General features: G+C 46.0%; 1 protein-coding gene across 5 annotated transcripts in view; it reads left to right on the top strand.

Moving 5' to 3' along the window:
* fam13a (family with sequence similarity 13 member A) overlaps positions 1-25,361 on the top strand; it is a 239,323-nt gene that overhangs the window by 15,248 nt on the left and 198,714 nt on the right. For 2 of the 5 annotated variants that reach the window (XM_067994461.1, XM_067994460.1), the window contains exons 1-2: positions 7,171-7,443; positions 18,780-18,969. In XM_067994461.1, coding sequence (XP_067850562.1) covers positions 7,417-7,443; positions 18,780-18,969 — 217 coding nt within the window. In that variant the 5' untranslated portion in view covers positions 7,171-7,416. Of the gene's footprint in view, positions 1-7,170; positions 7,444-18,779; positions 18,970-25,361 lie in introns of those variants that run through there. The other 3 variants (XM_067994464.1, XM_067994463.1, XM_067994462.1) reach the window with 2 other exon arrangements.

The raw sequence follows: 25,361 nt of genomic DNA, 5'->3' as shown, positions 1-25,361 counted from the left end.
AAATAAAAAGCGTTCAAAAAAAATGAAAAAAACACACTTGACTTTTTTTCCAAGTTACTCGTAGCAGTGTCCAGGAGATTAATCTATAATTGCCGAAGACTCCAGGACAATCCTGGAGGGTTGGCAACCCTACTGTGGCCATGTTCCCCACCACCTTTTCCCTGCCGTCCTGAACTCATAGACTTGACCTGACTTGAATATACTTTGAAAAGGAAAACATTGCAGGGCTACGGGGAAAGAGCGGAGGGAGTGTGATTAATTGGATAGCTCTTTCAAAGAGCCAGCACAGGCACTATGGGCTGAAGGGCCTCCTTCTGTGCAGTAAGATTCTATGATTCTATGATTCTAATTCTGTAGGCCCTGGTCTCAGACTCTGCTGGTTACCAGGGTTACAAACAGACCCGACTACACCGCCTGCGAGTGCAGCAGCCTACCTTGCATCTGTTAGCGCAAAGATGCCTGGAACTATTTTGTCACCTCCACTGAATTATTTGTATTGTGCGGAATGACATTAATGCTAGTGGCCCCGTGGTGATGAGGCTTCGGGACCTGTACCCCTCGGCGAGGTGACAGCTTCTCGCATCTCTGGAGTGACTTGGGTGTCACAGGTAGCTTGCGGTGGCTATAAAATCATCATGTAGCTTTGTGAGTGGGAGCTCTGTGGGAGTTTGAACATATCGTCAGCGTCAACGAGGGGCTGAATGGCCTACTCCTGTTCCCATGTTCCTAACCCACAGAAAAGATCCTGTTGTGTTGCGTTGTTGTTTATAAATTAGACAGGGGGAGACGAGCAGTGTAAGTTCAGTCATATTCCCAAATCTGTTGAAACTGTTTCAAATCTATTTGTGGAACTTAAAAAGCTTGGCAGCTGCAGAAAACATTTTCTTTCCAGTGTTTAAACAAACCAGGATTCAAGTGTATTTGTATTTCTATTTTGAGTTTTGTTTGGTTTATTTTTAGATACTGACTTTTAATTCTTTGAGTCGCTGAATTCTCTTTGCTTTGAGAGATGTGAGGTTACGAGAAGATCTGGAATGTCAATAGTCAGGTTATGCCATTAACGGTTATAACACAGCTTATGGCAGGGACTCTGCTTTTACAGCTCAGTTGGTGGCACTCTTTTGCCTCTGAGTCAGAAGGTCGTGGGTTTGAGTCCCACTCTCGAAACTTGAGCACATAATCCAGGCTGACAGTTCAGTGCTGCACTGTCGGAGGTGCCGTTTCTCGAATGAGACGTTAAACCGAGGCCCCATCTGACCTCTCGGGTGGACGTCAAAGATCCCATGGCACTTTTCAAAGGAGAGAAGGGGAGTTCTCCCTGATGTCCTGACCAATATTTATTCCTAAACCAACACCACTAAAACGGATTATCTGGTCATTTATATCATAGCTGTTAATTTGGGATCTTGCTGTGTGCAAATTGAGTGCCGCCTTTCCCCACATTGCAACATTGACCACACTTCAAAAGTACTTCAATGATTGTGAAGTTCTTTGTGATGTCCTGAAGCCGTGAAAGATGTTATATAAATGCAAATCTTTCTTTCCTTTCTTTCATTCGCTGCTGCCAAAACCATTATCCACATGTTTATTGCTTACTCCATTTCCCCAATGCTCTTGTTGCTGGCCTCCCATCCTCCATGAACCCCATCTTGTCCTGAACTCAGCTGTCCTTCCTGCCCCACTCGTCCATTAACCCCGTCCTTGCTGACCGACACTGATTCCCTCTTCCCCCAATGCATTGGATTTAAACTCCTTATAAGAACATAAGAAATAGGAGCAGGAGTAGGCCATATGACCCCTTGAGTCTGCTTCGCCATTCAATCAGACCATGGCTGATCTTCAACTTTAACTCCACTCTCCTGCGCGATCCCCATATCCCTTGATTCCCCTAGAGTCGAAAAATCTATCTATCTCAGCCTTGAATATGCTCAATGACTCAGCATCCACAGACCTGTGGGGTAGAGAATTCCAAAGATTTATAACCCTCTGAGTGAAGAAATGCCTCGTCATCTCAGTCTTAAATGGCCGACCCCTTGTCCTGCGACTATGCCCTCTAGTTCTAGACTCTCCAGCTAGGGGAAACAACCTCTCAGCCTCTACCCTGTCAAGCCCCCTCAGAATCTTATATGTTTCAATGAGATAACCTCTCATTCTTCTAAACTCCTCAGAGTATAGGCCCATTCTATGCAATGTCTCCTCATAGGACAACTCTCTCATCTCAGAAATTAATCTAGTAAACCTTCATTGCACGGCCTCTGAGGCAAGTATATCCTTCCTTAGATAAGTAGACCAAAACTGTATGTAGCACTCCAGGTGAGGTCTCACCAAAGCCCTGTACAATTGTAGTAAGACTTCCTTACTCTGGTACTCCAACCCCCTTGCAATAATGGCCAACATGCCATTTGCCTTCCTAATTGCTTGCTGTACCTGCATGCTAACATTTTGTGTTTCTTGTACCAGGACACCCAAGATTCTCTGAACACCAACATTTAATAGTTTCTTACCATTTAAAAAATATTCTGCTTTTCTATTCTTCCTACCAAAGTGAATAACCTCACATTTCCCCATATTATGCTCCATCTGCCACCTCCCTGCCCACTCACTTAATCTGTTTATATCCCTTTGCAGACTCTTTGTGTCCCCCTCACAGCTTACTTTCCCACCTAGCTTTGTATCGTCAGCAAATTTGGATACATAACACTTGGTCCCTTCATCCAAGTCATTAATATAGATGGTAAATAGTTGAGGCCCAAGCACCGATCCTTGCGGTACCCCACCAGTTACAGCCTGCCAACCTGAAAATGACCCGTTTATCCCTACTCTCTGTTTTCTGTCTGTTAACCAATGCTAATATGTTACCTCCAACCTCATGAGCCTTTATCTTGCGTAACAACCTTTTATGTGGCACTTTATCGAATGCCTTTTGAAAATTGAAATATACTACATCCGCTGGTTCCTCTTTATCTACCCTACTAGTTACACCCTCAAAATACTCCAATAAATTTGTCAAAAACAATTTCCCTTTCATAAAACCATGTTGACTCTGCCTGATCATATTATGTTGTTCTAAGTGCCCTGTTATCAATTCCTTAATAATGGATTCCAGCATTTTCCCGATGACTGATGTCAGGCTAACTGGCCCGTAGTTCCCTGTTTTCTCTCTCTCTCTCCTTTCTTGAATAGTGGTGTTACATTTGCTACCTTCTATTCATCTTGGACCGTTAGAATCTAGGAAATTTTGGAAGATCATAACCAATGCATCCACTACCTCTGCAGCCACCTCTTTTAGAACCCTAGGATGTAGACCATCAGGTCCAGGGGATTTATCGGCTTTTGGTCCCATTAGTTTCTCAAGTACTTTTTCTTTACAGATAATAATTACTTTAAGTTCCTTACTCTCATTAGCCCCTTGGTTCCCCACTATTTCTGGTATGCTTTTTGTGTCTTCTACTGTGAAGACAGATACAAAATATTTGTTTAAAGCATTTGCCATTTCCTGATTCCCTTATAATTTCTCTAGGGGACCAACATTTACTTTTGCTACTCTTCCTTTTTACATATTTGTAGAAGCTCTTGCAATCCATTTTTATATTTCTTGCTAGTTTACTTTCATATTCTATTTTCTCCCTTTTTTTGTCAATTTTTTGGTTGTCCTTTGGTTTCTAAAACTCTCCCAATCCTCAGGCTTACTACTCTTCTTGGCAACATTATAAGCCTCGTCTTTCAATCTAATACTATCCATAACTTCTTTAGTTAGCCACGGGTGGATCACTTTTCCCGTGGAGTTTTTATTTTTCAATGGAATGTATATTTGTTGAGAATATTGAAATATTTCTTTAAATGTTCGCCATTGCGTTTCAACCGTCATAACCTTTAATTTAATTTCCCAATCTACCTTGGCCAACGTGCCCCACATACCTATATTATTTATTTAAGTTTAAGACTCTAGTTTTGGACTTAAGTACGTCACTCTCAAACTCAATGTGAAATTCTATCATATTATGATCGCTCTTCCCCAGAGGATCCTTTACTGTGAGAATACTAATTAACCCTCTCTCATTACACAATACAAGATCTAAAATAGCCTGTTCCCTGGTTGGTTTCATGACGTATTGCCTTAGGAAACCGTCTCGAATGCATTCTATGAACTCGTCCTCCAAACTACCTTTGCCAATTTGATTTGTCCAGTCTATATGAAGATTAAAGTCCCCCATGATTACTGCATTACCTTTGTTACAAGCTCCTATTATTTCATGAGTAATACTCTGTCCAACATTTTAGCTACTATTAGGGGGCCTATACACTACTCTCACCAGTGTTTTCTGCCCCTTTATAGTTCTTATTTCCATCCATACTGATTCTACTTCCCGATCTTCTGAGCCAAGATCCTTTCTCACCACTGCCCTTATGTCATCCTTTATTATTAGGGCTACACCCCCTCCTTTTCCATTCTGCCTGTCTTCTCTTAAAGTCATGTATCCTGGAATATTTAGTTCCCAATCTTGGTCACTTTGCAACCATGTCTCTGTAATGGCTATTAGATCAAACCCATTTATCTCTGTTTGTGCAACTAATTCATCTATCCTGTTACGAATGCTCTGTGCGTTCAGATAAAGAGTCTTTCGTTTTTACTTTTTAACCATTTTTTCCTGCTTCGACCTTACTTGTTGATGCTGTATTATTGGTAAACTCTCTGTCCCTTCCTGCCACACTCTGCTTATCTTTACCCAAATCATTACACTGCTCTGTTGCCTTGACTTTTCTCATCAGATTTCTAAATTTCCCCTTACCTGAGCCCTCCCCCTCCTTGTCTCACCTTCAGATCCTCCGTTGCTTCATTCCCCTCCCACCTCTGCAATCTGCTTCAGACTTGCATCTCCCCCATACCCTCTAACTCTGGCCTTTTGTGCCTCACCCTCCTTTTGCCCCGTCATTATGGCAGAGCTTTCAGCCACTCTCTGACACCCCTCCCTGAACGCCTCTGCCTCTCTCTCCACCTTTTTTATAACTGCCTAAAATCCTCCTTTTCCACCAAGCGTTCAGTCGCCTCTAGGAACAATTCCACCATGGCTCACTACCCGTTCCTTTAAATGTTTTTTTTCCCCCTTTTGTGAAGTGCCTTGGGATGTTTTTCTATGTTAAAGGTGATGTGTAAATGGTAGTAGTTGCCTGGAGAGTGTCTGTTGGCAGTTCGACTGTGGTGGGCCATTAACAGCTGATCCCAGTCCTGTCCTCACCCAACACCCATACTAGTAGTTTCTAGCGGGGGGAGTCACAGAATGACAATCAGGAATGGGATACCTCTCCGAATCTTCTCCCATTTCCTGGTCTGGAAACATCCCTAGTTCCGACATTCCGATAGCGTATTTTTATCCACTGATCAATTGTGGTGGGGAGGGAGGTGATATTTTTCCAGGAAATTGGAGAGAAGTGCTTTTGTTCATATATCCTATCCCTCACCAAGTCCCACTCATCCATCACCCCTATCCTTGCTCACCTACGTTGGCTCCCGACCCTGCAACGCCTTAAAATCTCACCTTCCATGCCCTCGCCCCTCCCTACCTTCTCTGGCTCTACAACCCCTCAAGAACTTTCTGTTCCTCCGACTGTGGCCTCTTGGGCATCCCCCACTACCTTCACCCCACCATTGGCGGCCGTGCCTTCAGCTGCCTATGCCCTAAGCTCTGGAATTCCCTCCCTAAACCTCTCTGCCTCTCCAACTCTCTCTCCTCCATTAAGATGTTCTTTAAAACCCATCTCTTTGACTAAGTTTTTGGGTACCTCTCCTAATATCTCCTTCTTGGGTTCAGCATCCAAAGTGAAGTGCCTGGCAATGTCCCTCCATGTGAAGGTGCTATGTAGATGCAAGTTTTTGTTGCTGATGTTTCCCGTTCACGTGCAGTGAATGAAACGTGTTAGGGATGTATTTCCTCGGCCGTTCTGCTGGACTCTCTCCGTAACTCTGGTGGGATGGCTCGGAGAAAGGCCAGGACTAAATCTTAGTTGGGAAAACCCAGCCGCTCTTGTAAAGGGAGTAGTGTGTTCCCGCTAGTCCAGTCTGAGAGGGTCGCACTGGGGGGGGGAGCATAAGATTGGTGCCCAGTACACCAAGTGAGATGAGACATACCAGGCTCCAGAGTGATGGGGGGGGCAAGCAGGCACCTGAGATGTGGCATGAGTACCTGCCAACCCCGTACAAATGAAGCGCCCTCCCAAAGTGACCCTGCCAAATCTTGGCGGGTTCAGCGCTGCAGGGCACCAGCAGGGGGCGAACTCGGTGTAACATATAAGATTGTGATGGGGCTTGATCGGGTGGATGCGGTAAGGATGTTCCCAAGGATGGGTGAAACTAGAACGAGGGGGCATAATCTTAGAATAAGGGGCTGCTCTTTCAAAACTGAGATGAGGAGAAACTTCTTCACCCAGAGGGTAGTAGGTCTGTGGAATTTGCTGCCCCAGGAAGCTGTGGAAGCTACATCATTAAATAAATTTAAAACAGAAATCGACAGTTTCCTAGAAGTAAAGGGAATTAGGGGTTACGGGGAGCGGGCAGGAAATTGGACATGAATTTAGATGAGGTTAGGATCAGATCAGCCATGATCTTATTGAATGGCGGAGCAGGCTCGAGGGGCCGATTGGCCTACTCCTGCTCCTATTTCTTATGTTCTTATGTTAACTGCCTGTACCGCGCGCTGTGATTTTTTTTTTGCTGTAGCCTGGCTAGAAATTCCAGTGCGACTTAGATGAGGAACGTCCCTTTTTGGACGGGACCAGGAGAGGGGTTTTTAGTTAGGCGAGGGTTTGAAGGGTTACGGAACCCAAGGCGAATAGATGGAATTAAGGTACAGATGAGCCGTGATTTTATTTGAATGGCAGGACAGGCTCAAGGGGCTGAATGGCCCATCCCTGTCCCTGTGAGGGCGCAGAAGTGTCTCTCGCCACTGCCTGCCTGTGGCATTGCAAGGCAAAAGTGCTCTGAAGGAAATGTAGAGCGTGTTCCCCTCAGGAACAGTTTCAGCTGTCTGCTGGACCAGTTCAAGATTTTTTTTGTGCAAGAGAGAGAGAGAGAGAGAGAGAGAGGAGGGGAAAAAAAACTGGCTTGATCACATGATCTGGTGTCAGGCTGCCAGCAACTAACTGCAGATCAAATTTCCACCCAGGAGCAGAAATCCTAGCTGTGTCTGTGCGTGTTTCTCGCATAAAGGCTGCTGCTGTTAACATCACATCGAGCAAAGGGATTTTACGCACTTAAAAAGTTCAGCAAGCCTCTGAGTAGTGCCTGGGATTTGTTTGGGGATACCATCAATACAGTGGATCTGTCCGTTCGGCCCGTTTCCTTGGCTCCCACTAGTCCTGCTGCATGGGATTTTTCCGTCTCCAGTTGATCAAGTTCTCCTTGGATGCATTTCCTGGAAAATGGGAGCAGGAGCGATCACTGTCTGTGTGAGTACAGGCGGCCCATTGTGTTAAAAGACTCGATACTGTGTGCAAAACTCGCCAACTGCTGCAATTTTTCCCCCCCTAAACAGTCTCAGTCCTCTTACCGGGTTTGCTAAAACGGTGCTGGCTAAATCTGTGTTTCAGGTTTTTTATCGAATCCGTCTGTGCGGAGGATGTGGATTCCATTAACTTCAAACGAGTGTTTGCAGCAGAATAGTGCGGACACCAATTTATTTTAGTGCTGCTATGAAATAATTTGAGCCTGGGAGCTCTTGCACGCTGTGTTACAGGACAGATTTTCCACAATCAGAGACAAATTATTACATAGAATCTATGTAATTCCTTGTAATAATTTGTCCCTGTGATTGTAGCAAACCTGTCCTAAAACCCAGCCTGCCAGAGGAACCAGGCTCAATCATGCTATGGTTGCCAACCCTCCAGGATTGTCCTGGAGTCTCTTTTATACTTAAAGATTAATCTCCCCGGTCACTGCTGCAAGCAACCTGGGAGATAAATCATAGGGGCATTAAAAAAAAATTGTCTCTTTTTCATTCTTGTTTATTAATTATAAAAAAAATACTGGAGGATGGGGTGGCGGCAGGGAGGGGGGTGGGTGGTGGGTGGCTTTTTGACTGGGTGGGGCGGTTGGAGGTGGGAGGCCGTGCGATGAAACCTTCAGGAACAAGTCCAACCAGAACTGGCGACCCTGTTCCACGCTGATCTCGGCCGACGGGGGTTTCCTGCCCACCCCCCCCTTTTCAGCTCACCGCCCAGTCTTCCTTTCTGTGGAAGTTGGGAGCTTGTGGACGTCGGATGAGAGCAGGATCGGCCTCGGCTGTGATGCCCTCCCCGGTCAAATAGCCAGCCCGCACTCACAGTCTAGACTAGCGCGCGAACGGCTTGTTGTCAGGGTGTCAGAGGGGTGTCGATGCCCCGTGGAACTGTAACTCGGCAAAGGGCTGCATGCTTAGGATATGAGTGGAGTGGAGAGTCTGCTGCCAGGAATTGCTATCCTTAAAAAAAATCAGGAAATCTGGAACTCATTTTCCCTCCCCCTCCTCCCGCCATTCCTGCCGCCCCCACCCCCAAAGAAGGTTGTGGATGCTGGGGGGACAATTGGAGCTTTCAAGACTGAGACCGATAGATTTTTGTTGGGTAAGGGTATCAAGAGATACAGAGCAAAGGCAAACTTGAGTTGAGGTGCAGGTCAGTCATGATCTGATTGAATGGCGGAACAGACTCGAGGGGCTTCAATGCGGCAGGCCCCTTGGTCGGCGTTAACGGGGACACTATGGCCACTGACCCCATCTTAAGGCCGTTACTGCCCCGTTAATGCCAGGCGGTAGAAGTGAAAATAGACCCCCCAAAGGGATTAGCCTAGCCTCGCCACCCCCCTCCCCGCCTTGATCTTGGCAGCTTTCTTTCGTGCTGTTGGCAGGACCGGTTTTTACTGCAAGTTCAAACAGATTAAAAGCTGGAAAGGGCTCCGCCGGTCAGGCAGCGTCTGTGGGGGGAAAACGGGAGTCGCTCGACGTTTTGGGCCTTAAACCCTTCCTCTGGGACGAGGTTTTACTGGACATTGGAGCTGGTAATTTATAACGGGCGTTGGAGTGGAGAGATCGGGGGCTCAGCTAAAGGCTTCGGGGGCCAGCGGAGCAGGTTTTTCTTTAATGAGATACGTCCTGACGAGTGGCAGTGAGGACTGTACCGCAGCTGTCTCGGGCGGGGGTGGGGGGGCTAAACCTATGCAAACGTTCCCTAAAATCTTCATCTGTCGTACAAATGGCATCCAAACGTTTCGCTGCAAAGTTCAAGCTGAGAATGACGTTTGGGGAAAAAATTTGGACAGTTTCCTTTTTTGAGCGGGCTTTCTGGAAAATCTCTGAAATCAAAACCAGACGCCAGAAGTCTGGCTTTGAAAGTGAAATTGTGTTTTTTTTAAAAAAAATTCTGCGACCCCCGCGCCCCCCCCTCGCCACATCTGTGGAATTGTCGCTTGGACTCCTGGCAGATGATGAAGCTTCCGGATCTTCCGGCTGCCTAGCGATTGTGGCCTCCGATTGGGGCTGCGCAGATATTTAAGACCCGCCGGCTTGGCTGCGCTTTCCGAGATCTTCCAAAGGCCTCGTTGAAGCATGTCGTTGGGACGTCGTTGCTGCGATTGAGGGGCGGGATCCGCCTTCGAGGAGCGGCTTAGTACGGGACCAGCTCCATGCAGCTCTGTCCCACGTCTATTTTAAACTGCTCGTTGCCGTGCATGGTTTCCCATGCGATCTTACAAATCGACATGGCAACCGGTGGTAGGGTTGCCAACTCTGGTTGGAAGTATTCCTGGAGGTTTCATCACATGACCTCGCGCCTCCACCATGCCCCGCCAGGTCAAACAGCATTTTCTTTCCTGTATTTTTATAACTAATGAATGAAAGTGTTCAAAAGAAATGAAAGATACACCATTTTTTTTTTGAATGCCCCTTTGAGTTTTCTCCCAGGTTGCTCGTAGCATTGTCCTGGAGATTAACCTTCAATTCCCGGAGACTCCAAGATAATCTTGGAAGGTTGGACACCCAACAGCCGATTGGGAATACAGATTCCTGTTTTTTTTTTCTGTAGATAGAAGTTACAATATGGAAACAGGCCATTCGGCCCAACCAGTCCGTGCTGGCGTCTACCCGCCACAGGAGCAAATAGTTCTAATCACGTTTACCTGCCCTGTTTCCATATCAGTTCATCTCCCTTTTCATTCATCCGCCTATCCAATCTAATCTCAAAGGTTGACATAGTTTCTGTCTTGACCGCTAACCCTGGGACTGTATTCCACAGCCTCACAACACTCTGTGTGAAGAAGTTGTGGAATTCACTGCCTGAAAGGGCGGTGGAAGCAGATTCAATAGTAACTTTCAAAAGGGAATCAGACTTATACTTGAAAAGGAAAAATTTGCAGGGCTACGGGAAAAGAACGGGAGGTGCGGGACCAATTGGATGGCTGTTTCAAAGAGACGGCACAGCCATGATGGGCCGAATGGCCTCCTTCTAGTTCTGTTTGATTCTATGAAGTTGTGCGTGTTTGATGACGCCATTTGTGGCACCAAATGGCGTCCATTTCATTCTGAGGACAATAATTGGGCTGGTTTGACGGTGTTGGCCTGATGTCAGACACTGAATCACCGGCCTGAGGCAGAGCCGGTGATATCTAATGTCAGCTTCTTCACCCCCATGGAAAAGTGACTCTCTGCTGCCGTGGGACTAACCAACGAAAAAGGTTTTTTTTTTGTTTGTTGACGGGGAAAGCCGTGGGCTTTTCCCATGGTTTGTTCTGATAGCCTAGTGGTTATGGTACTGGCCTAGCAAACCTGAGACTGTGAATTCATAATCCCACCATGGTAAGTTAAATTCAATAAATCTGGTGATGTGTGGGTTGGCACCAGATAAAATAACCATGAAAGCGGCTAGGATTGTGGTTTTAAAAACCCAACTGGTTCACCAATCTCCTTCAAGGAAGGGCATTTGCCACCCCTGAGTTATGAGTAATATTTTTTTTAAAATGGCAACCCTATTGCTAGAAGACAAGTTGAAATTCCAAACTCAAGGAAAAGTGTTTGTCCTGTCCTGTGTTAACTGAGTCGCATCGTCAGTACTGATTCCCCGGAGATCTAATGAGCAGTGTAGCTTATAGGAAACAGGGCAGTCCCTCCTGATATCAATCACTCACAGTGGCCACTAGCTTCTCATCTGTAACCCAGTCCATATATGAATGTGATTCTTTGATGTGGCAACGTTTTCAGATAGTGCCTGCATTTGACCGACTGATAGACTGTTCTACTGTCTTTTTTTCTTATCACCCGGGGTTTTTTCCCCCCTCGCCCCTAATGTTTGGAGAATTCTATTCCGCACAGCAGAAGACTCCTGCTTAAATAAAATAGGACGGCTGTACTTAAAAGGTTTCACTTTTTTTTTACTAATCCCCAGTGTATGACACCATCTGTAACCCTCTTACCAGCCAGCTGTGCTGCAGGTGCCCTGGCTATTTTTATGTCTGTTAAATATCGCTGCCTCTTAGTTTCAATGATGCAGTGAATTCTTTTATAATACAATTAACTTTTTTTTGTATTTCACTTTGTTGCGTAAGGGTATCAAGGGATTTGGAGCAAAGACGGATAAATGTGAGTTGATCAGCCAACGGCCTGTTTCTGTGTTGTAATTTCTATGTAATTCATAAGAACAGGAGTAGACCATTCAGCCCCTCGAGTCTGTTCCACCATTCAGTTAGATCATGGCTGATCTGTACCTCAACTCACATTTACCCATCTTTGCTCCATATCCTCTGATACCCTTACCCAACAAAAGTGAATAAAAACCTTGAAGAGTTTAGCTAAATCGAGCTACAGTATGCAGCAGAGGGAATGGAGTGTTACTTTATTTTGCTTGATGGCCTGTTTGGTTAACCATTTCCTTTTATGTTTCTTTTAATATTTTACTCTGTTGAACATTGGATGACCAAAGCCATCATCATTGGCTCCTGCCCATACACTGCGTATCCTTGCCACCGGCCGCTGTCTTATGCTGAACCTGACCGTTTGCAACCTTGGCATCCTATATAACCTCAAGCTTAGTTTCTGACTCTATACCCTCTCCGTCACCAAGACCGCCTACTTTTACCTCCGTAATATCACCCATCTCTGCTCCTGCCTCAGCCCATTTTCTGCTGAGACCCTCATCCAGGCCCTTGTCACCTCCAGACTCGACTAACCCAATGTTCTCCTAGCTGGCCTCCCATCTTCCACCCTCTGCTGCCCTTATCTTATCCCGCAGCAAGTCCTGCTCGTCTGTCACCCCTGTCCTCGCTACCAGCATTGGCTCCTGGTCCCCCAGTGCCCCCCAATTTAAAACTGTCATCCTCGTGTTTAAATCCCTATCTCTGTAACCTCCTCCAACCCTACATTCCCTCCACTCGCCGGGATTGGGGCTCGAACCGTTTACCTTCTGACTCAGACGTGGAATTGCTACCACTAAGCCAAAGGCTCGTTCCGACAGTGAGTATTGGCAGGCTATGCAATCGCAATGGGCATTACATCCTTTCTTCATCCAATGTACACGCACGGACCCTTTAAATAAATTATTTGTTCTTGGGATGTGGTCAACATAAGGCAGCATCCCTAGTCTCCCTGAGGGTGTTAAGATTCAACCACATCGTATGGTACTGGAGTTGCATGTAGGCCAGACCAGGTAGGAGTAGTGGGTTCCCTTCCCTGAAGGACATCAGTGATCCAGTTGGGTTTTCCTAACAATCTGACAGCTTCCATGGTGTTTTTTTTTTCCCCGTGGCAGCCCACAAAAGCAAGGAAGTCATTCTAAACGTTTATAAATCACTGGTTAGGCCTCAGCTGGAGTATCGTGTCCAATTCTGGGCACCACACTATAGGAAGGACGGGAAGACCTTCGAGAGGGTGCAGAGGAGATTGACCAGAATGATTAGGGTTAGGGTTAGGACTTCGGTTATGTGGAGAGACGAGAGAAGGTGCAATTGTTCTCCTTCGAGCAGAGAACGTTAAGGGGAGATTTGATAGAGGTGTTCAAAATTGAGGGGTTTTGATAGAGTAGATAGGGAGAAACTTTGTTTTCACTGGCAGGAAGGTCGATAACCAGGGGACAAAGATTTAAGATAATTGGCAAAAGAACTAAGGGGGAAGATGAGGAGAAATTTTTTTACGCAGCGAGTTGTTATGATCTGGAATGCACTGCCTGAAAGGATGGTGGAAGCAGTCTCAATAGTAACTTTCAAAAGGAAATTGGATAAATACTTGAAAAGGAAAAATTTGAAGGGCCACCGAGGAAAGAACAGGGGAGTGGGACAACTCTTCCAGAGAGTCGGCACAGGCACGATGGGCTGAATGGTCTCTTTCTGCTCTGTATGATTCAATGAAACTACCAGATTTATTGAATTCAGTTTCACCGGACGGATCAGTTTGAACTTGCAATCTCTGGGTTGCTAGTCCAGTACCATGGCCGTGTTTCCAGCGGGTATCGTTGGAGAGTAGTCAGGACTGGGAAACCGTGGCTGATATTTCTCCTCCCCGACCCGGGGACAATGAAGCCAGTTGTAACACTCCTACCACCAGTTCACTTGAGATCAGCACAGATGGGTCCTGAGGCCTCCATTGTCTGTCTGGTTCAGCTGTTCACTGGGTGAACCGCCTGCAACAACTGCGAGGGGTCATGCTTCCTTCGTTCTCTGTGAGCAACCTCTCACGACGGTTTCCTCAGCTGTCGGGAGGAGCAAAGGCATTTTCTGTGGATTTACCACCCACAGAGAATGGAAAATTGGCTGGCGTTCAGGAGGGTTTTTGCAAGTCCTGGGCTCCTCCCTGCCCTCCATTGAAGCTGGGAGACTAAATACTGTGCCGCAGTGAGGCTGAGACAGTACATTTCAGGGCTGATTTGAGTGTTCACGATTGGAAAAGTGTCATTCTCTCTCATTATAGAGTGCGACTTGGTGAATAACATTTGGACGATTCACTTAAATAAATTGCAGACTTTGCTGTGTCTGTTCCTTTTGGGACAGACCAGTGCCAAACTTTTTGAGCTGTTGCATCTTTTCCGGGTATGCGATTATACTGTATTACTAGTTATTGGTGGGAGTCATTTGAAAAGTTGTCTTACCGATAATTGCCGGTGTAACAGATACCTGATGTAGATGTTGTGAATGCTGCAGCGAGAACAGCATCAAGTGGCGGAAGTCGGGACTTGTCAACTGCAGAAGGTTTCAATTTACTAAATTACTGGGGAGCATATGGCAGCAGCCGGGATGGAGCGAGTTGGCAGTTTGATCTCTTGCGGGTGTCTTCAGGTGCAACATTCCCCTATGTTGGGTTGATGGCACATACGTTAGACCTCGGCACAGTTATGGAAGTTTTATTTATTCGTTCTCAAGTTGCGGGCGAAGCTGGCAATGCTGCTTTTATTGCCCATCCCTAGGTGCCCTGAGAAGGTGGTGGTGAGCCTTCTTCTCAAACCACTGTAGTCCGTGTGGTGATGGTGCTCCGACAATGGTGTCAGTTCCTGGATTTTGATCCAGCGACAATGAAGGAACGCTGATGCACGTCCGAGTTGGGATGGTGTGTGACTTGGCGGAGATGGTTGTCCAATTCCTGATCTCCATTTAGTGATCCCTATTGGAAACAGAGTGCTTGTGGGCATCGGGTGAGGACAGGACCAGGCTCTGTGGGTGATGCCCTCTGTGCCGACATTCATTGTCTATATTACGAAGGGTTGCTTCTCGGGGAGGTACGAGAGGATTCCTGGTACCTATTGAACTGTACCTTACGTGAATAAGCTCCTAGAGGAGAGAAAGAAAATTGGGGGGTGGGGGCACGGAGAAGAGAGAAAGCATTCACTTTGTTATGGTGCCATATTAACTGATGCCCCACTTTCAAACCAAGCATTAACTATGCAATTGAAGTCATATATTCAAGTCTTTTATTTTGTCCAGAGTAACTCCTAAAAGCTGCAAGTAACAAACTGCAGCGTAACTTCATGTCCTCAAACAATGCAGTTTTTTTACCCTGAGACCATTCAGCTAGTTTCTCCGGTGTACCTTTTAAGAGAAAATTGGCTAAGTATTTGAAGCAGAGAAAGATAGAGGGCAATGGGGAGAGTGTGAGGAGTGGGTTTGGCTTTGGATTGCCTGGAGTACTACGTACGGTTTTGGTCTCCTTACCAAAGGAAGGATATACTTGCCTTAGAGGCGGTGCAACGAAAGTGCACTAGATTGATTCCTGGGATGAGAGGGTTGTCCTATGAGGAGAGATTGAGTGGAATGGGCCGATACTCTCTGGAGTTTAGAAGAATGAGAGGTGATCTCATTGAAACATACAAGATTATGAGGGGGCTTGACAGGGTAGATGCTGAGAGGTTGTTTCCCCTGGCTGGTGAGTCTAGAACTAGAGGGCATAGTCTCAGGATAAGGGGTCGGCCATTTAAGACTGAGATGAGGAGGAATTTCTTCACTCAGAGGGTTGTGAATCTTTGGAATTTTCTAACCCAGAGGGTTGTGGATGCTGAGTCGTTGAGTATATTCAAGACTGAGATCGATAGATTTTTGGACTCTAGGGGAATCGAGGGATATGGGGATCGGGCGGGAAAGTGGAGTTGAGTTCGAAGATCAGCCATGATCTGATTGAATGGCGGAGCAGACTCGAGGGGCCGAATGGCCTACTCCTGCTCCTATTTCTTATGTTCTTATGCTCTAGCAAAGCTCTGACCCCGACACGATTGGCTGCATGGCCTCCTGTGTTGTAAACATCTGCGAGCTCTGTAAGTGCAGTATCATCTCCAAACTCCTTCGCTTGGTGTTGTGGAGTCTGTTGGCCAAAACCGTGTGTTGTGAAGGATCCTTCTGGTGCAGGGTCGTGATGGAGTTTGAGGAGCTATGTGGAAATGTCCTTTTGCAAGAAACTGCATCTTAAAGCATTTGTTGTATAAACGGCCGTTATACTCTTGTTTAAAACAGGGCATGGGAAAGTTTGCTTCAGATCACAAAACATCACCATCTTTTGCTTCAAGAGATTCTGGTTAAAAGTTATTTTGGATTGTAACAACGATGGGGAAAAATTCCTCTGTCTATACTTGATATACACTCTGGGAAATGTGGCCATTTCTTTGTTTCAACAACAACTTGCATTTATATCGTGCCTTTTAATGTAATTAAACGTGCCAAGGCGCTTCACAGGAGCGATTATCAAACGAAAGATTAACCCCGAGCTACATAAGGAGATATTAGGACAGGTCTTGGTCAAAGTGGTAAGTTTTAAGGAGCGTCTTAACGGAGGAGAGAGAGCTAGAGAGGCGGAGAGATTTAGGGAGGGAATTCCAGGGCTTGGGATCTAGGCAGCTGAAGGCACGGCCACCAGTGGTGGAGCGAAGAAAATCGGGGATGCGCAAGAGGCCAGAATTGGAGGAGCGCAGAGATCTCGGAGGGTTGCAGGGCTAGAGGATGTTAGAGATCGGGAGGGGCGAGGCCTTGGTGGGATTTGAACACAGGGATAAGAATTTTAAAATCGAGGCGTTCCCGGACTGGGAGCCAATGTAGTCAGCGAGCACAGGGGTCATTTGAAATGAGGAATGTTTCTTCGGTGTACTGATCATGGAGAGCACAGTAACGTGTCCAAAATCACAACATCCCCGTCTGACTAGGGTAGATTTTATTTTCCCACGTGGAGACCTTTGGGGGCGATTCATCGATGATCTCACCATACACTGCTGCCCTCTTGAGTAATGGTTTGCCGTTTGTTGAAGGTAGCCATTCCCGTAGGACATGGGAATACCTGGGTACGTGAATTTCTTTTTGATAGTGCAGAAGCTGCAACCTGCAAAACAACCGCCCTGTGAGGCAGCAAGCAGCGTAACCTGCTGTTAAGGAACCCCAAGAAGACCAGGGCACTTGCTATCCGCCATGGCGGAATCATGGTCTCTGCCTTGCCTCAGTTGGTAGCACTCTCGCCTCTGATTCAGAAGTGTGCGGGTTCAACCCCACTCCAGAGACTTGAGTGCATGATCTGGGCTGACACTCCAGTGTCGGAGGTGCCGTCTTTTGGATGAGACGTTAAACCGAGGGCCCCGTCTGCCCTCTCGGGTGGATGTAAAAGATCCCACGGTACAATTCAAAGAGCAGGTGAGTTCTCCCCGGTGTCCTGGCCAAACATTTATCCCTCAACCAACACCTAAAACAGATTATCTAGTCATGTATCTCATTGCTGTGTGCAAATTGGCTGCCACGTTTCCTACATTACAACGGTGGCTACACTTCAAAAGTACTGCGTTGGCTGTAAAGCGCTTTGGGATGTCCTGAGGTTGTGAAAGGCGCTATACAAATTACAAGTTCTTTCTTTTACCCCAGAAAAAACTCTTACCTCCTTGGCTGGGGAAGGGGAAAATCTGCCACGGGTCTCCCTGCTGATCACGGCTCACTGACCCATGCTGGAAAATGTGTGCTGTGCTTGTGCGTACGTTAGATAGGTGCAGGATTATGGTTTGTGGTGGTGCCTCACGCAGTGGAATAGCCTGCTAATATTTTGTGTCAATGTTCACACACTAAGAACAGTCATTTGGCTGAGGTAGAGGAGGGTTCGTGGTCTCCTATACCACCGCGCGAGATAGCACCGACACAGGGGAAGGAGAGGGGAAAAGAACAACTGCCTTTTGAATTTGGTGCCCCCATTTTGTTTAAAAATGAAAGTGATGTTTTAAAAAAAAAATTATGAAGAGCTATTCAAGGGGGTTATTTTTTGCAAAGTGAACGATAAACCGTCTTTGTCAACCATTTCCAAAAAGGAGGCTTTTCATTAGTAACACTAGTCTAGGGTTGCCAACTCTGGTTGGATATATTCCTGGAGGTTTCATCACATGATCTCCCACCCCCTCCCCCCTCAGTTTATCTGACTTTTTAAAAATCCTTCTCCAATATTTTTATAAGAAATGAAAAATTACACACAATTGTTTTAATGCCCCAATGTTTTTTTCTTCTGAGTTGCTCGGAGTAGTGTCCTGGACATTAATCTTTAATCCTGGAGACTCCGGGGCAATCCTGGAGGGTTGGTAACCCTACACTGGCTCCTTGCTGTCAATTTTAGAAAATACTTGCCCCCTTGACTGCTGATTTTGACAAGGAAATAAATTCATTGGGGAGGTTGAGAGGCCCTCTCTTGTTTAAACTGGAGACACCAGTTGTGCGCACAGTTTTCCTTGTGCCACTTAGAATGATTCACAGCTAGATGGAGCATATAACCTTCTGTTGGATTCAGAGGCGCTGCATGTCTTAAACACGATCCATGATTTCCCCTATAAAATCTATCTTTTAAACGCCCAGCCCATCGCGTCTCCATCCGTACTCCGTAGCGTTGTGATTTCTGATTTTTTTTTTTTTTAGAGAGGGCTATTGCAACGAGGCCCCGGGCGACTCAGCAAGCCTTCCACTTCAGCTGCCTTTAACTTTCACTCTTATCACCTGGCAGTGAAAAAACAGAAGTCCCATGATTGGTTGTGTGACTGAGACGGTCCCTCCCACCTGTTATAATAAGGGGTGCGAATGTTTACCTTTTTGTTTCCAATGACTACAGGCAAACCTCTCTCTTTCATTAATGGAATTGAGAAGCCATTCAAGGCATCTAATTCCCTGAGCCTTTGAGATTGTGTGTGTGTGTGTGTGTGTGTGTGTGTGTGTGTTTTTTTTTGTTTGCCACTAATCTGTGTAATTCCTGGGACCGCAATAAGTGCTCGTTTTATTTCCGATGGAGGCGCATGTTGTAGCCGTGGTTGATTGTTCCCCGCTCCTCTGTTCTTTTCAGCAAAACAAGGCCGCAGTCAGGTTGAAGGAGGACGTGAAGAAGATTATGGCTCAGCCACTTAGCATGCAGAAGACCTGCAGCGTCGGGAAGGTTTTTGGCGTCTCGCTTTATGACCTCCAACAACGAGGGCAGGCGAAAGACGGGATTCCATTTGTCGTACAACACATGGTGGAATACTTGCAAGAATACGGTGAGCTGCGTTGCCGTACAGTAATGTATGAAAGACCGCGTCAATAGTTTACAACATTACAACAGTGACTGCACTTCATAAAAGTACTTAATTGGCTGTAAAGCGCTTTGGGATGTCCTGAGGTTGTGAACGGCGCTATATAAATGCACATTCTTTCGCTCTTCCTTTTTCTCTTTCTTTCTCTCTCTTTTTCAGTGCAGTATGCAGGGAGTGCTGTCAGATGTGCCGTCTTTTGGATGAGACTTTAAACCGAGGTCCTGTCTGTCTGTCCGGGTAGACGTAAATGATTCCATGGCACTATTCAAAGAAGGGCAGGGCCAACATTTATCCCTCAACCAACATCACTAAAACAGATCAACTGGTCATTTATCTCACTGCTTTTTGTGGGATCTTACTGTGCTCAGTTTGGCTGCCGCATTTGCCTACATTACAACAGTGAACACACTTCCGAGGGTAATTCATTGGCTGTGAAGCACTTTGGGATGTCCTGAGTTCGTGAAATGTCTTGTATAAATGCAAGTGCCTTATTTCTTGTAATGTTTTTCTTAAATGTATTTGCTTGTTTTTCTGCTCCTCGGTACGTTCCTTCACATTATCCCCTTCAGTCAGAAAACTAGTAGCCAATCTCCGCTTTGCCACTGGAGTTGAGGATGGAGAGGAATTAGAATTGGCAGCGATTCCAGTTCAGTTTGTGCTTTGGCCCTGCTGGCCCATTCCAGAACGACCGGGGGGTGGGAACAGCCCAGCAGGAGGTCCGTGGTCAACGACCCGTCCCCTCAGCTGCTGGTCGGGATGTGCATCTTAAGTAGTTATGGGGGGAGCAATAAGATCTGATGGGAATATTGTTTCAAAAGCTGTTAATTTCTTACGCATGGATTAGCACTTTTGAAGTTTTGAACATTTCTCGCAAACTTTTTTTTAAAGTGAATACTGTTTGTTTAATTGCAAAACTAGTGGGGTGGGGGGGGTAAAATTCGACTTAGGGAGGTGGGGGTTGCAAAACGGGCGGGCAATCTGCTATTGCCCATTCTGCACCCCACTGAAGTTGAATTTTACCCCCTCGGTGTCACTGGATGACCGTGACTGTAAGTTATATAGTACGCGGAAGTTTGTAAGTTTTGAAATTAGGGCTTTTGTACGGGACAAGGAAGTGGCGTTAGAGAGACTTCAACAGCAGCACTTTCCAATGTTCTGCAGTATTGTACCTGTGGACCTTTTTTAAACAGAAATATTCACTGGCCTAAGAGCCATTGTATGCATGAGAACTATTTTTCATCTTCCCCATTAATTGACTACCTATGGGCAGTGGAACCATTGAGATCATTGTCCATTGTCATCACAGAGCACTTACTATCACTTAGAATCATAGAAAGGTTACAGCATGGAAGGAGGCCATTCGGCCCATTGAGTCCCTGCCGGCTCTCCAAGAGCAATCCAGCTAGTCCCACTCCCCCCACCCTATCCCTGAAGCCATGCAAAATTTTTCCTTTCAAGTACTTATCCAGTTCCCTTTTGAAAGCCATGATTGAATCTGCCTCCATCGGCCCCTTGGGCAGCGCATTCCAGATCACAACCACTCACTGTGTAAAAAAAGTTTTTCCTCATGTCACCTTTGGTTCTTTTGCCAACCACCTTAAATCTGTGTCCTCTGGTTCTTGACCCTTCCGCCAGTGGGAACAGTTTCTCTCTCTCTATTCCGTCTAGACCCGTCATGATTTTAAATACCTCTATCAAATCTCCTTTCAATCTTCTTTGTTTCAAAGAGAACAACCCCAGCTTCTCCAGTCTATCCATGTAACTGAAGTCCCTTATCCCTGGAATCATTCTAGTAAACCTTTTCTGCACCCTCTCTAAGGCCTTCACATCTTTCCTAAAGTGCGGTGCCCAGAACTGGACACAATACTCCAGTTGTGGTTGAACCAGTGTTTTATAAATGTTCATCATAACTTCCTTGCTTTTGTACTCTATGCCTCTATTTATAAAGCCCAGGATTCCGTCTGATGTTTTAACCGCTTTCTCAACCTGCCTTGCCACCTTCAACGATTTGTGCACATATACCCCCAGATCTCTGTTTCTGTACCCCTTTTAGAATTGTGTCCTCCAGTTTATATTGCCTCTCCTCATTCTTCCTACCGAAATGTATCACTTTGCATTTTTCTGCGTTAAATTTCATCTGCCACATGTCTGTCCATTTCACCAGCCTGTCTATATCATCTTGAATCTATCACTATCTTCCTCACTGTTCACTACACTTCCAAGTTTTGTACCATCTGCAAATTTTGAAATTGTGCTCTGTACACCGAAGCCCAATTCATTAATATAAATCAAGAAAAGCAGTGGTCCCAGCACCGACCCCGGGAAACACCACTGTATACTTCCCTCCAGTCCGAAAAACAACCGTTCACCACTTCTCTCTGCTTCCTGTTACTTAGCCAATTTTGTATCCATGCTGCTACTACTCCCTTTATTCCATGGACTTCAATCTTGACAACAAGCCTATTATGTGGCACTTTATCAAACGCCTTTTGAAAGTCCATATACACCACATCAACCGCATTGCCCTCATCTACCCTCTCTGTTTCCTCATCAAAAAACCGTTAGTTAAACACGATTTGCCTTTAACAAATCCGTGCTGGCTTTCTCTAATTAGTCCACATTTGTCCAAGTGACTGCTAATTCTGTCCCGGATTATCGTTTCTTAAAAGTTTCCCCACCACCGAGGTTAAACTGACTGGCCTGTAGTTGCTGGGTTTATCCTTACACCCTTTTTTGAACAAGGGTGTAACATTTGCAATTCTCCAGTCCTCTGGCACCACCCCTGTATCTAAGGAAGATTATGGCCAGTACCTCCGCAGTTTCCACCCTTACGTCCCTCAATAGCCTAGGATGCATTCCATCCGACCGGGTGACTTATCTGCTTTAAGTACAGCTGGCCTCTAGTATTTTCTCTATCAATTTTTAGCCCATCCAGTATCTCAATTATAAATCTGAAGAGTTTGTGCATGGACCCACACGAGGTGGGAATGACCGCACTTCAACCTTGGGGGGCACATCCTTGCCATTGATTAATTGATGCTGGGGATCCCAAGGGGGTTAGAAATTTGTCTTTGGCGCCAGTAAAAAATGGTCATTGTCACATGGCCGCCTGTGATATGCTCCGCCCGATGGACTTCAGTGGAGCTGAATGTCTGACTAGCAGATGGTCGAAGCAATTCCGCCTGTTTTGCTTTATCGCCCAAGACGGATTTCTACCCCAGCATGTACACATTCCTTCTTTCTTCCAATCTCCAGTGACTTTCTTGGCTCTTGTTCTCCAGATTACTATGTATGGATTTTCGAAGTCAAAGGATGCAACGCTGGAAAAGCTGGCTTCCAAAAGTGTTGCTGTTGGCCTTTTGTCTACAGTACAATAAAAGCCTCTCTGTCTTCTATGTCCCTTTGGTTAATCGTTTACCATAACTGCCAGCTGCTGTCAATATTTATACATGCTCAGTGATACAGTTCTAATGTCATGATTGTCTGCAGCACCGAGCAATTGATTTTCTATTACAAGATGCACTGACCTAATCCAGTGAGCCACCAGCATTCTCCTTTAGCTGTCTCGCTGGACTGTACTTCATTGCTACCAAAAGGAACAGATTTTTGGTTCTTCATTGAAAGTTCTACATTTGGGGCTCCCCCTCATTATCCAGTGAGGGTGGTCATTCAGACCAGGAAGCTCCTATGTTCGATCCAGGTCAGCATAGACTTATCTGATCTCAGCCCTGGTGATCGTAGGGGTGTTCCAATTGGCCTCAACGCCCCAGGTAAGGTAGGGGAACACCAACCATGGAATCATAGAATAGAACGGTTACAGCATGGAAGGAGGCCATTCGGCCCATCGAGTCCGTGCCGGCTCTCTGCAAGAGTGATCCAGCTAGTCCCACTTCCCCGGCTTTCCCCATAGCCCTGCAGTTTTTTTCCCTTCCCTGAATCTGCCTCCACCACCCAATCAGGCAGTGCACTCCAGATCATAACCACTCGCTGTGTAAAAAAAGTTTTTCCTCATGTCACCTTTGCTTCTTTTGCCAATCACCTTAAATCTATGTGGCTGAACCAGTGTTTTATAAAGGTTCATCTTAACTTCCTTGCTTTTGTACTCTATGCCTCTATTTATAAAGCCCAGGATCCCACGTGATTTTTTTAACCGCTTTCTCAACCTGCCCTGCCACCTTCAACGATTTGTGCACATTTACCCCCAGATCTCTTTGTTCCTACACCCCTTTTAGAATTGTACCATTTAGTTCATATTGCCTCTCCTCGTTACTCCTACCAAAATATATCACTTCGCACTTTTCTGCGTTAAATTTCATCTGCCATGTGTTCGCCCATTCCACCAGCCTGTCTATGTCCTCTTGAAGTCTATCACTATCATCCTCACTGTTCACTACACTTCCAAGTTTTGTGTCGTCTGTAAATTTGGAAATTGTGCCCTGTACACCCAAGTCCAAGTCATTGATATATATCAAGAATAGCAGTGGTCCTAGTACCAACCCATGGGGAACACCACTGCACACCTCCCTCCAATCTGAAAAACAACCGTTCACCACTACTCTCTGTTTCCTATCACTTAGCCAATTTCGTAACTAGAGTTGTAAGTGTCAGCTTGGCTCAGTGATGAGCACTCTTTCCTCTGAATCAGAAGGCTGTGAGTTCAGCCCCACTGCAGAGACTTGAGCACGTAACTTCAGCTCAAGCTTCAGTGCCGTACTGAGGGAATGCTGCATTGTCAGAGGTGCCGTTTTTTCAGATAAGAAATAGGCCCCGCCGACCTATTTAGATCACGTGACGCTATTCGAAGAAGAGTGGGGAGTTCTCCCGGTGTGCTGGCCCAGATTCAGCACACGACAGTTTATCTCAACCTTGCCTGCAACACAACAGTGTCTACACTTCAAAAGTAATTAATTGGCTATGAATTGCTCTGGGACATCTTGAGAATATGAAAGATGTTCTTTAAATGCAAGTTCATAGTATCATAGGGTACAATGCAGGAGGAGGCCATTCGGCCCATTGTACCAGTACCGGCTCTTTGAAAGAGCTATCCAATTAGTCCCACTACCCTGCTCTTTCCCCATAGCCTTGTAAATTTTTCCCCTTCAAGTATTTGTCCTATTCTCTTTTGAAAGTTACTATTGAATCTGCTTCCACCACTCTTTCAGGTAGCACGTTCTAGATCGTTACAACGCGCTGCGTAAAAAAATGTTTGCTCCTGTCGCCTTTGGCTCATTTGCCGATCATCATCTTAAATCTGTGTCCTCTTTCTTTCCTGCCCCGATTACTATTCAGCGACACCTGTTGGGAGCGCACGTGCGTGGAGATCAGCTGAGTACAGGACCTGGCATAGAAAAACATTTTTAAGGCGCATTAAGTGCAGTAAGATAATTTCTGAAATCAAAAGGATATAGAGGTACTGGTGAAGGTGCAAAAAAGATTCACAAGTGGATACTAGATCTGAGAGTATAACCATCAGGAAAGGCTGATCTAAAGAAGAGAAGACTGCAGGGTGACCCAATAGTGGTTTTTAAAATTATGAAGGGGTTTGATAGGGTAGATGTAGAGAAGATGTTTTCACTTGTGGGGGAGTGCAAAACTAGGGGGGCCATAAATACAAGATAGTCTCTAAGAAATCCATTAAAGAATTCAAAAGAAACTTCTTTACCCACAGTGGTTAGAATGTGGAACTCAGTACCACATGGAGTATTGAGGCGAATAGCATAGATGCATTTAAGGGGAAGGTAGATAAACACAGTGTAATCTATACAAACGGACACCTGCAAAAAACGGACACTTATTGACAATCCGAAATAACTTAGATTGTAATAGATATAAGCTGCACCTTGAAATCACGGACACTCGCAAATTACAAACTAGGGAGAGCTTTCAATGCACCAGGTCTGTTTACAGCTTAAAACACTGGACGCGCGGGTATGTGCAAGACAGCAGCGGGTGAAAGAAACGGCTTTTGTGGAATGGAGATCTCTTTACCCAGCATCCATAGCAGCAGAGAAACCGCTGTATCTCTGGGATTGAATGCTCGCACGGCTGTATCCGAGGGATAGAACAGTTTCCCTGCCGCTATGGATGTTGGGTAAAGAACTCCCCATTCCACAAAAGCCAGGATCTGCCGGTCAGGAGGGAGTCGGGAATCGAGGGCCCTAAAATCACGGGGTGGGGGGGCAGAAATCGCAGGGGGCTGAAATAATGGGGGGGCTCAAGAGTTGGGGAGAGAGAAGGAGACTGGGGATCGGGGAGACTGCGGAATGGGGGCTCGGGGTTAGGGGAGAGAGAAGGAGACTGGGGATCGGGGAGACTGCGGAATGGGGGCTGGTGGGAGAGGGAGACTGGGAATAGGG

Source organism: Heptranchias perlo, chromosome 1 (genome assembly GCF_035084215.1).
Source record: "Heptranchias perlo isolate sHepPer1 chromosome 1, sHepPer1.hap1, whole genome shotgun sequence".
Classification (NCBI taxonomy): Eukaryota; Metazoa; Chordata; class Chondrichthyes; order Hexanchiformes; family Hexanchidae; genus Heptranchias; species Heptranchias perlo.
The sequence above is the reverse complement of the archived record's forward strand: the minus strand, read 5'-3'. Positions and strand labels throughout refer to the sequence as shown.